The sequence below is a fragment of the Phascolarctos cinereus genome, unplaced genomic scaffold (assembly GCF_003287225.1).
Source record: "Phascolarctos cinereus isolate Bilbo 61053 unplaced genomic scaffold, phaCin_HiC Scaffold_3;HRSCAF=262, whole genome shotgun sequence".
Taxonomy (NCBI): domain Eukaryota; kingdom Metazoa; phylum Chordata; class Mammalia; order Diprotodontia; family Phascolarctidae; genus Phascolarctos; species Phascolarctos cinereus.
In genome coordinates, this window is record NW_027555736.1 from 74,050,988 (window position 1) to 74,063,662 (window position 12,675).

The following is a 12,675-nucleotide window of genomic DNA, read 5'->3' on the forward strand; positions in this document are numbered from 1 at the left end:
CAAGACACCAGCTAATGAGGGATGGCATCTCCTGGCAGACACTGCCTGCACTACAGAAAAGGACGCTGACTTCCTCTTGGGGACGGGGATGCTTCAGAATAAAGAGGGCTCCAGAAAGGGTGGATCAGACAACTGGAGTCAGCTATCAAAATCACAATTCAGGAACAGAACTCGGCAGCTGTGGGTCCTCGGCTCCTTGGCTTCTGAGAACCAGCTGTGCAAGGCTAGAAGCCACGTCAGCTGTGTCCGTGCCCCACCAGTCTACAAGTGGGTATGCCATGACCCCAGAGTCAAATTCAGCAACTCTGGCCCAGGAAAACTCTGCTGTAGTCAGGCTCCTCAGAGGGGCTTCCAGGATTCAATGATGTTCTGGCCCCAGAGCTCCTGCTGACCCTGCCCTTTAACAGGGAAGCTATGGTAGAATCCCAGGGCTTGGGTCCAAGTTCTGGCTCAGTCATTTACTAGCTGTGCGACCCTGGACTAGTCACTTTATACTTCTCAGCTGGGCCTTAGCTTTTGGTACATTGAAAACGTATGTCTAACTCTAATGTTCAGTACTGGAGGGCTCTAGGGAATCCTGAGTTAGCATTCTAGAAGAGACCTATGAGAGGGAGACATCAAGCACCAGATGAGACAGAAGGAGCAAAAGGCTTTATTGATAAATATGCAAATATTTCTGTACACAAGGACCCACCATGGGAAAGACAACCAGCCTGGAGACAGCCATGCTAGGGTTCCATCTGGGAAGATGATTTTGTCCAGAAATATTCTGGAAAGGCTCAGGCTACATCTTTGCCATACACCCTCATCCTTGCCAATTGTGCTGGGGCAGGGAAAGAGGTGATGGCCCTCACCAGCTCTCACCACTCCCTGGGACTCACTGTTGTTCCCCTTCACTACTGGGGAGCTGGCACCATGCCCACAACAGAGCTGGGGGTAGAGAGGAGGCAGAAGCTGCTTCCAACCCTGAGGAATAAGCTGGTAGTAAGCACAGCCTACAGCACCAGACTAGATAGATCTGGGCCCAATGGGCCATGGGTTGCTGGCCCTTTAGCCAGAAGTGATTTGCCCTACCCTGCCATGGGAGAGGTGTAGCTAGAAGGCCACCTTGTTAACCCAGGAGAAGTGAGCAATCCTCTGCATTTCTTGCACCGGGATCAGCAAAAAACCCTATTTCTGGGGGCTTGTATGTAGCAGCACTGCTTCTCAGAGCCTTTGTCAAGTAACCCCAGATGCAGCTGGCAGTGTTCCTTCACTGCCCACAAAGCAGCAACCAAGGAAGGTTTCACCTGAAGAGAATGACAGTACCCAAGGGCAGCAGGAGGGGAAGCCTGGTGTTCCAGGTGGAGGAAGGAGCCCCTTTCCTTGCCCTCCCTCTGGGAACGTCAGTCCTGGGGTGGCAAGGGCTGGTTGACGATAACTTGGATAACAAAATCCTTTTGGATCTTGGTCTCCTGTAGCCGCATGCGATCCGTGAGCAGCTTCCCGGAGAAGAACCAGCGCTGCCAGGAAGGCTCCAGGCCCTCCTGGGCATGCAGCTGCCTCTTGAGCTGCCCGACTGTGTCAGAGAGGCTGGCGCTGAGCCTCACGTCCTTGCCGGTGGACAGGCGCACCTTAAGAGGGAACTCCCGCCGGGTACTGGGGGCTGGTTCTGGAGGTTCCACCCCATCATCCTCACTGCGCTCCAGAAGCAAGTTGACCGGCGGAGCCAAGCAGTAGACAGGGAGCTGATAGCGATTGCCTAGCTCATCATAACACTCGCTCAGAGAACCTACAGGAAGAACAAGACATGAGAAAAATGATGGGGAACTTCTCCCCTCTCCTCACCCCCCGAGATCTACTCCAAACCTTCTTTGGACTCCTGATGTCTGACCACCGGCTGCCCCGCTACCTCAGCCCAGACCCCCCGTTACTCTGATGATCCCCCTGGCTCTGCCCCCGCCCTGCTCACCATGCGGCAGGGTGATGCTAGCTCCATCCAAGATGGCCTGAGCTAGCTCGTGGTCGTTGGCCTCCACTGCAAAGGCGGCTGCCTTCAGCGCATCCCAGATCTCCTTGCGGCCTTCGAAGGCAGGCGCTGTGTCCCAGAACTCATCACGCTTGCTCCGCAGCTGCCCATCTGTCATGGGGTAGTCACTCTTCCACTTGGGCCTCTCCTTCTTCAGCGGCTCATTACGTCCTATCAGAAAGAAAAGGGATGAAAGCACTCATCACCACCCAAGAGCTATTCCATTCTAGTCCTGCGGGAAGTGCTGGTTTTACTCCATGCTTCAGCCTCACATGGAGTCCCGGCCCATCTGCGGCCCTACAGCAGTGGCTTTTACTCATTTAGGTCTGTGGGACCCTTCCACATAATGAGAATTCACTCTGAAAATGTCACATCTCTACATACTTAAAATATACTTTCTAGCCAATGATACACATTTAAAAAGCGCAGCCACTTCCCCTCCAATTTTCAATGTTTTAAAGGTAGTTTCCTTGAATCTTCACCCTTGAAATATCATTAAAAAAAAAAAGAATTGTATCCAAAGGAAAAAACAACATATGGCTCATTTTTATTATTATACATCCTTCAAAACTTTGAAATAGTAATTGTCTGTGAACAGCTTCTTCAGAATGTTGGTCAGTGTTGCAGATTAAGCTGACAGACAGCACTTTCCCTATGCGATGCAACCCCTCTAAACTGCAGAATGCTCTTTGCTGTCACCAGGACAGAAAACCAGGGAGAGCAGACAGGGCTGCCTCCCCAGTCAATCAATCAATCCAGACTGATGTGCTTTCTGAGTTCTTGTGGTTGATTTTAATAGTTCCTCTTCCCCTCCTCCCCCCTACTCAATTCCCTCTAAGCCTCACCTGCTGCTTGTTTCTAATCTGGTGAGGTTAGGAAATGAGATAAAGAGGCCTCTTCAGCAGCATCCAGTGCAACAGGAAACACGGGTGAGGAGGCTCTCCCAGGAAAAGAGTTCATCAATATCAAGCCCCAACCCCCTCCCCAGTCACCTCCTCTCTCTGGTCTCCCCTGTGTTCCTAGCTTACCAGCTTCTCCTCTGAGGCCAAAAAGCTCATCCCAGCCTTTGCTTGACCGCACCCTTCCAGCAGGCTGTCTCCCACTCCTTTCACAGCCAGACCCCTAGAAGAAGCTGCCCAGGCTTGCTGCCTCGCCTCCTCCCTCACTTTCTCCTCAGCCTTCTTGAGCCCTCTTCCTCCTGTCTCTCTGTTAGATCACCCAGGTCTCACTCTGTGTGGGTGGATCCCAAGCCTCTGGCTTGGGCCCTCTCTTCTCTTCTCCTAGGGTGATCTCAGAATCATCTCAACGTGGCTGCCTCCCCACCACATCTATAGGTCAGCTCTACCTCTCCTCTCTACTAAGTGCCATCTGATACAACCACTTGCCAATCAGACATTCCCAGTGGATGTCCCACACACATCTGAAGCACAGCTCATGGCCTTCCCCCCAAGCTCCCCTTCTTCCTAACTTCTCTATTTTTGTGGAAGGCACCACCACATTTCCTGTTACCCAAGTGTGCAACCTTTTGAGTCCTCCTCAATTCTTTTTGCTTCCTCACCCTACTGTATCCAATCAGTTGCCAAATTCTGTCAATTCTGCCTCTCTGACACCTCTTGCACCTGTCCCCTTCACTGCCCTCCTAGCACCACTCTGTTGGTTCAGGCCCTTCTTGCCCCCTGCTACCTGCAGGCTTCCCTCTTCCACGTGGCTGCCAGCCGGACACCTGCCAAGCACAGGTCTGACGGGGTCACCCTTTCCTCAGTAAGCTCTGGGGCCTTCAGAGTCTGCTCCAACTGGGCTTTCCAGGCTCACTGCACACCCTCCTTCGGCTGGCATTCTGTGATCCCAGCAAACTGGCCCTGCCCCAGGCCATTCCATCTCCTGCCAGACCTCTGCCTTGGAGCAGGCCCTGCCCCACCGTGATTGGAGAGGACACATTTACCTCTGCCCCAGCTTCAGCTCAAGGGCCACTGACTACAAGAAACCTCCCCGCCAAGGAACCTTCTTTGCACTGACTTTTCTGTCTTCATGCCTTCACTCTTCCCCAGCAGAAGGGTAGGGACTATTTATTTGTATTCCAGTAACCGGCACAGTGGCTGGCACAGTGTAGGCACTTTGTAAAAGCTTGTTGAATCAATAGCTAATGTGACCTTGGGCGAGTTAACTTAATCTTTCTGAGCCAAGGTTTATTGTGAGGATCGAGTTAGATCAAATAACTAAAAAGGCGCCTTTCAACCACGAGCTATTCTTATCCCTTGTTTGCTTCCTCATTCCCGGCGATGTGCTACAGAGTTGAGGCTGTGCTATGTAACCCTGAAAAGTGAGCTCTCTCACATACGAGAGTCCCCCCAGGGCCATTACTTCCCTAGACACATTGTTCTATGTGCATGGGTTACATAGGACTGATGTTTAAACAAACAGACCACAGCTGATACACACATATGAGGGTCATCACATAAAACAGCCACCCCTGGAGGCTACCGACTCATTTCTAAGATCACAGGTTTAGAGCTGAAAGGCCCCTCAGAGTTCATCAAATCCAACCCCCTCACTTTAGAGGTGGGGAAACTGAGAACAGGATAGGTTAAGTGACTCTCCCAGGGTTGAACAGCCATTTTAGTGTCTGAGGTGTGATCTGAATTTAGGTCTTCCCAACTCCAGGCCCAGTACTCTATCCCATCATCCTATCTCAGTGCCGCCTGTGAAGCTGCCAAAAATCCGAGCATTTTTTAACTCTCCTGCAGGAATTGCCTTCAGAGCCAGTTTATAGGACACAGCATTATTTTGTAGCTATATATTTCTCACTGACAATGTGAGTGAAAATAATAAATGCCCTATGGTGCTTTACAGTTTATAAAGCTCTTGTACAGAAATATATTATTTGAGTATTTCCAAAGGATGAAGGCTAAGATTGGCAGTGGAGTAGGATGCTTCAAAATGTTTCAAAAATCTCCTTTCTTACCCTCTCCCACTTTTAGAATGAGAATATTGGTGGGAGAAAGGGGGTCCTGAGTAATTACTGTAAACAGACCTATTTCCTTCTCAGCGGGAGCCAGGCCTCATGCCAGCAGAGGGCGCCCCTTGCACCTCTGGGCTGGCATCAGCCTCCCTCCCAGCTCATCTCTAGGCAGACCAGTGTATGAAGTGTTCCCCCAATTACGCAAGATTAACTGTTGGTTTTTACAAGAGCTTAGCCAGAACTGCCAAGAGCTGCTTGCCTAGGTATTCACATAGAGACACAAGTAAAAAACGCATTCTATCCAAACACAAATGCCTAAAACAAAGCAAACCTTTTTACTGGGATTACATGTGTGTAGCTTATAATTACTAATTTGAATTAAATAGTGAGTAGAAAAAGGATATATACATGAAAGACAGGGAGAGGCCAGAGAGTGGGAAGAGACAATGAAGACCGTCTATTAGGCATCTCAAACTGGATGGCCCATAGACAACTTCAAGGTCCACAACTATGCACATTACCTTTCCCCCCAAACCCTCCCTTGACTTTGCAGGGTCGCACCACCCTCCCAGTTACACCAGCTCCCTCCTCCTCTTCACTCTCTTACCGCCTAGATCCAAGCTTGTTTACCTTCCCGTTATCTCTGCCGTGAGTCCCGCTTCTCTCCTAACACTGCCCCGCCGCAGAGGAGGCCCTCATCACTTCACACCCGACCACCTGCAATAGTTTGCTGGTTGGTCTCCCTGTTACCAGGCTCTGCCCTCCAATCCGTCCTCCCCCTCAGCGGTCACCGTGATCTTCCTGAAGTGTAGATTCGATCCTGGCGCTCCCCCTTCTCCCTATCGCTTCCAACATCCAACGTCACACGTGAGTCCCTGGTAAAGCCCTTCCTAACCCGCCCCCACGCCCCGCTTCCAGTCTTCTCCCACCTTGTGCCTCTTCGCTGTTATTTTTCCACGAGATGCTTCATCTCCCGACCCATCTAGAATACTCTCCCTCTTCCTTATCCCTGCCTCCTGGCTTCCTTCAGTCCCAACTCAAACCCCGCCCTGACGTAACTAACTCTAGCGCTGCCATCTTGATCACCTGATTTCTGCTCTTAGTTTGTCTGTACAGAGTTTGTCTGTATGTGAACTCTCTGAGAGCAGGGACTGTCTTTTGCCCTTCTAGCACATGGCGCCTGGCATACAGTAGGAGTATAATAAATGTCTGGAGATTAAGGAGTCAGGGCAAATGAGGACACAAAGAATGCCTGAGCAGACAGCTACACGCATGGGCTGGATGAGACAGGTAGCTTACAGCTCCATTCTCCCTTCCCTCACCAGGGTCTCATGATCATGCAGACATATCAAATACAGGGTGCTGGATGTATGCTGCAGAGACACAGAGTCAATTCCTTTTTAAGTATGCAATATGAAACCTCAGAAACACAGACCAAACAATAAAAGGACAGGGATGGATACAAGGGGAGACAGTCAAAACACACCATAAAGTACAAATAGTAGTAGAGAGTGCTTTGTTTTTATGTGGTAGAGGGTGAAGAGTGACGTGTGTGAATTACAGAGTAAGGGTGAGTAAAACCCATGAATTACAGAGTAGCTGCGTGTGTACTGGGGGCCAGAAAGAAGCCTTAGAAAGCTGCCTACTGGCACAATCTAATGAGTACTAGGATTCCTCTTACTGGACTACTACTGATGCTTGGAATTCTTTCATTAGAACACCTTTATTTCTCTGCGTTAAGAAATTATCCCCTAAATGAATAAAGCTTAAAAAGACTTTCATGCACTGATATGGTGTGATTCAACTGATCACATCCGTTTCCATGTGATGGCTAGCTGAGAGCAGGTTTGCACAGTGAGACTGCCAAGTGTGGGTGGATTGTGGTGGAGCCTAGGAGGGCACTGGGAGCCTGTGGTTCAGGGAGATAATGATGGTAAGGGCAGTGGTGAGACATCACTAATGAATGGTGTCTGGTGGAGCCACAAAAAGGGAGCTGCAGAAGCTGGGGGAGGGCCTTGGAGTGACTTCCCAATTCTGCCAGGGGTTGGCCCTGAGAGAATGGTGACGGGGAGACAGCTGGATAAACTGGACCCATGCACCTGATAACACACCAGCCTGCCTGCTGGAGTCGAAGGGCCAGACAGCCCCATGGAATGAGGGAATGGGGTCAGGTGGAAAGGCTCTGATGCTTAGGGGGAGGGCTTTCATTCTAATCCTTAAAAAAAAAAATCACTATAGCCTTTTCAGAAAATAATGGGATCAAAACACTTTGGGTACAGCCTGGCCTGGCTATGAAGCAAGGACACTGTCCAAAAGAGCAGAAATCCCACGCAACCAGCATTGCTATCTATCAAGATGAAGTCACAGCTTACCAATCCCAGAAAATCATCCTTATTTATATCTGTACTGCTCCCTTGGCCCCCCCAACCTACACCCTATACTGTTACCAAGCACCATCCCCAGGATACTCCATGCTCCTGGGATATGGCTGTGACCACAACACTTCCTCACCATAAAAGCAACTGAGATCAACTTTCATTAAGGGCAGTCGGTATATAGCAAACCTGGGCCTAATTCTAGCTACATCATTTGTATGCCCCCTCACAGATCTGAATTCATAAACCCCAAACTCAATGGAGAACCACTTATTCACCAAAACAGAGACTCAAACCTCCCCAGATGCGTGGGCAAAAAAATTTGCTCTCCTGCTCACTCAAAGTCCACCGGGGGGGGCGGAGCTGGGAGCCTTCCAAAGGCAGAGATACACCTGAAGGAAGAGAATTCATCCCGAGCTTCAGGAGGCCATTTTAACACCATACATGAATTCCTTCCTGATGCCCTCAATTGCTGGTGCCCTTGCTCTCAAACTTCCTTTGTATTTACTTATTCCCTTTCTACTTATACACATACTTGCTGCCTTTCCCATTAGAATGTAAGCTTCTTCCCTGGGAGCAGGAATTTTTTGATTCACTGCATTTTTAACCTCAGTGTTTGGGCACATTATCCCTCCTCAAAAGGCCTGGAGGTGCTTAAGGTCTTCAAGGAAACAGTATTTATAGCTTAGAGAACTGGTCTTCGGTGATGCAGTAAGTATCAGCATAGAAATTGCTACACCAACCCTTCTCAGGCCCCTCTGCCTGGACAAACAGAAGGGCTGAGAATGCCACCTGCACGTCTTCCCCTCCTCCCATTTTCTGAGACAGAGGCATTATTTATCTCACACTCATAGAGGTAAGAGGACAAGAGTCCAAAATTGCAAAGGGAGAGGGCACACAAAACAGAATTCTGGGCACTTGGTTGGGAAACACCGAGGAGGCTTCATCAGAACAACAAGCCATGTCAGGTTAGGGGGAGAAGGAAAGCTTAGGAAAAAGTGGGGAGAACTGCAGGACAGTGATGACAGAATGTATGAGATGGAAGAGACCCAGGGGTTACCCCCGTTCAACTCGTGCCTAACCAAGAATCTTGTCTACTTCATCATCTAGTGAGGGTGAACCTCCAAGGCAGCTCCTTCCATTTAGACAGTAACTTCCGGAACGATGTCCAGGCCCTGCCTGCTCCTACTTCTGCCCTGGAGGGCTAAGCAGAAATAGCTTAATCCTTTTACATGACAGCCCTTCAAATTACTTCACTGAAGACAGCTAACATGTGTCCTCCAAATTCTCTCTTCTCAAGGCTAAATATTCCCATTTCTGTCAACAGATCTTCACATGGAATAATGATGCCTTTTCACCATCCTGTCACCCTGCTCTGGATAATCTCCAGGTTAAGAAATGTCCTTCCTAGGATCCATATGTACAAAAATATTTATAGCAGCTCTTTTCGTGGTGGCAAAGAATTAGAAATTGATGGGATGCTCATCAATTGGGGAATGGCTGAACAAGTTGTGGTATGTGAATGTGATGGAATATTACTGTGCTATAAGAAATGATGAGCAGGCAGACTTCCTAAAAACCTGGAAAGATTTCTGTGAACGACGCTGAGTAAATGAGCAGAACCAGGAGAACACTGTACACAGTAACAGCCACACTGTGCAATGACTGACTTTGATAGACTTGGCTCTTCTCAGCAATGTCAGGATCTAGGACTGCTCCAAAAGACTCATGATGGAAAATGCTGTCCACATCCAGAGAAAGAACTATGGAGTCTGAATGCAGATGGAAGTATGCTATTTGCTCTCCTTTTCTTTTGTTGTTTTGTTTCTTCTTTCTCATGGTTCCTCCTATTAGTTCTAATTCTTTTTCATATCTTGACTAATGTGAAAATATGCTTAATATGAATGTATAAGTAGAGCCTATATCAGATTCCACACCATCTTGGGGATGGGGGGAGATAATGTAAAACTCAAAATCTTTTGGAAGTGAATGTTGAAAACTAAAAATAAATTAATTATTAAAAAAAATAAAAAGGAAAAAAGCCTTTTCTAAAATGCGATGCCTAGAACTGCACACAGCATTTCAGAGGTGGTCTTACCAGAAATCTTTGCTTTGGAAACTCTTCCTCTCTAGCTAGTCTTTGATTACATTAGCTTTTCTGCCATCCATACTGAACTAATTGGGCCTGCAAATCTACCAAAAGCCAGAGGCATTTTGCAAACAAACTTACACTACCATCTCCTTTAACCTGTACCTCTGAAGCTAATTTTTAAAAATCCAAGTGTGGAATAATTTCATTTATCTTAATATTTTAGTTAATTATTCTAGTCTGTCAAAATCTTTTGGGATCCTAACTCACCCAATGTGTTAGTTATATCTCTGAGTGGTATCATCTGCAAATCTGTCATCTATGCATTTATCAAAGGCCCTGGTAAAAATGTTAATTAGCACCAAAGTAAGGAAGATCTCAGGGCCGCTGACATTGAGCCACTAATGACTATTCTTTGGGTCCAGTCATTTAACAAGTACCAAATCCACCTAACCAAATGTGATTATCTAGCTTGCATCTCTTCATCGTGTCCATAAGGATAGGAAGAGAATCTTTGTCCAACATTCTGCTGAAATCTAGGTAAATTCTATTTATTATATTCTCATCTACCACCACGTCAAAGAAAGACTTTTAATCTGCATTAGTAGGAGGAGGACCACTGATCTAAGTGTATGCAAGCCTATACAGAAGTCTGCAGTAAAACACTGTTTCACTCATCTGCATGGACTTATTTCTTTTCCCTTCACTATACAGAGTTTATCCATGGTACCTAGTACATGCCATTTATGACAGATGCTCATCAAATATGGTGCCACTAACACCACCTGGCATTAACCAAGACTCCTCAAATAGCTGAAAGTGCTTTGTAGGAGCTTCTTCCTTCATTTCATATCTTTGCTCATAAGAAGCATTACTTCCTCTATTGTTGAAGAACTTGGGCAGATAGTAAGTCACTGCCTTGACTATTAAATTATGATGACAACATGACTAAAATTTATATGGTGATTTAAAATTTGCAAAGCACTTTCCATACTGTCTCTCATTTAAACATCACAACAATTCTATGAAGCAGAGACTACTGGTATTATGATCAACCCCATTTTACAAATGAGGAAACAGGTCCATCAAGAGACTTGCTTGTGATTTCAGAGCTTAGTGTAAGAGGTAGCAGATGAATAAAGTCTTCCTGGTTCCAAGTCCAACACTGTATGCTGCTCTCAGATTAAAAAAATACATAACTGAGTAAAATGTTAAATTTCAATTAGAGACTAGTGAAAATAAAGATGTAATTTTTTCCCTCACTCAAGTTCATGGAACCCCTGAAATCTATCCAGAGACGGTCTGTGGACTCTAGAGTTAAGAGTACCTGCGAGAGAGCAAGCTTTTTAAATAACATTCTGAAAATTCTAGGGGTTCCACGGGATATTTTGTGATGCTAGGTGTTCATGGAATTGCTTATTTTCCTCCATAATATATGTTTGAACACAGTTCCATTTCCCAGCCACAGAGGCAATGGTGCATAGTAGGGACAGAAGGTGGGGTGAGTTACTTAGCTATGTGACTATGGGATAGTCATGTAAGCTCTTCCAGCCTCAGTTTCTTCACCTGTCAAATGAAGCTAATGATACTTGTATCTCCTACATTCCAGGCCTATTTATGTGAGGCTCCCATGAGATAAAGCCTGTAAAGTCCTTGACAAACTTTAAAATTCTACTGAAATGTCAATTGGTGGTGGCACTATCTTCTATATATTCTATATTCCCAACACACACACACACACACACACACACACACACACACACACACACACACACACACACACACATTCTCTCTCTGCATGTGTTCCCAAATGTAATCAGAGAGCTGACCAAAAAGCTAAGAGCAATGACTGCCACCTTTAAGTGGAAAAGGTATGACATTTGTTTTTACCATAAGCCAGATAAGAAAAAGAGTAAAAAGCAAAGGGAAATGTTATTAAAGCCTCTAGCTACAACCTTCCGATTCCTAGGCTTACTTATTATTTCCGACTCTCCTCTTCAACATAGCTCCAAACCACTCTCACATCCTGTTTTAGCTTCATTTGTCAACTAAGATTTCGTAAGACGTTGTGTTTGAACCTCAAGGTTCTAAGACCTCCAAAAGTTATTCAGGTATTCACCTAGGAGATGAAAGAAGTCAAAGAGGCTCTGTGCCTTGGCAAGATGCAGGCGAGCAGAACCAAGATGACAGAGAAGAGGCAGGAACTCCTCTGAACTCTCCAAAGTAAGATAATGCCTCGACTACAAAGTCAGCAGCAAAGGTCTGTCTCCTCAGGACGGCGGGCAGGCCACACCGTGGCAGCAGCCGCAGCTTTTAGAGCTCTCAGCCCACAGATGATAAGGGGGCGTGATCATCGTCACAACGAGATTCCAGGGGTGCCTCTGCTGGCACTGGACGCGGCTGCCTTGCACACGGGGCTCTGGGTGGCAGTTCCAGGGTGAAGAAGAGCATCAGCGCTTGTGTCTGCAGAAAAGCAGGGATCCTGGAAACAGTTCCAGGGCAGAGATGCGTGCTTGTGGTTGCTCACAAGAGAGCAGGGACCCTGGTCTCAGTCCCAAGGCAGAAAGGAGCACGTGTGGCTGCAGGAGAGCAGAGGACCTGGTCACGCTTCCAGAGCCAAGAGGAGCGCTAGCATTTGTGGCTGCAAGGGAGCAAGGTCCCTATCTGGGTAGAGAGGGGAGCACATGACAGAAGAGCAGTACACATACCTCTCTTTCGATCATATCATACCACTTTGGAAACACTGAAAACTTCAGATACCCCCACCCCCGACTGGCCTTGAAAACAGCAGCACAAAAAACCTGAAGCTTGGAGTAGCGCCGCCTCCATCTTAGGAACAGGATCCAACTTTAACATAAGGTTAAAAGTCAAGAAATATGAAAATGAAAAAATGAGCAAAGAAACAAAAAGAACTTGACCATAAAAGGCTACTATGGTGACAGGGAAGATCAAGTCAAACTTAGAAGAAGCCAAACAATGTCAAAACAACCGCAATCAAAGCCTCAAAAAAAAAAAAAAAAGGCAAATTGGACACAAGCCCAAGAAAAAATTCCTGGCAAAGCACAAAAAGGATTTTAAAAATCAAATAAGACAGGCAGAGGAAAAAATGGGTAAAAATAAATCACAATGATGCCAGAAAAATATGAATAGAGTCAACAATGTGATAAAAGAGGCACAAAAAATACTGAAGAGAAAAAAACACTTAAGTTGAATTGACCAAATGGAAAATGAGGTACAAGTACCT

The 12,675-nt window shown here is 46.7% G+C and overlaps 1 protein-coding gene across 1 annotated transcript in view; it reads right to left on the reverse strand.

The window, feature by feature from the left end:
• Positions 1-636: 636 nt before the first annotated feature.
• The window catches only part of UBTD1 (ubiquitin domain containing 1), a 60,277-nt gene continuing 48,238 nt past the window's right edge, over positions 637-12,675 (reverse strand). The window contains exons 2-3 of the mRNA XM_020997106.2: positions 1,952-2,179; positions 637-1,771 (exon numbers count right to left, since the gene is read on the reverse strand). Coding sequence (XP_020852765.1) covers positions 1,386-1,771; positions 1,952-2,179 — 614 coding nt within the window. The 3' untranslated portion in view covers positions 637-1,385. The remainder of the gene's footprint in view (positions 1,772-1,951; positions 2,180-12,675) is intronic.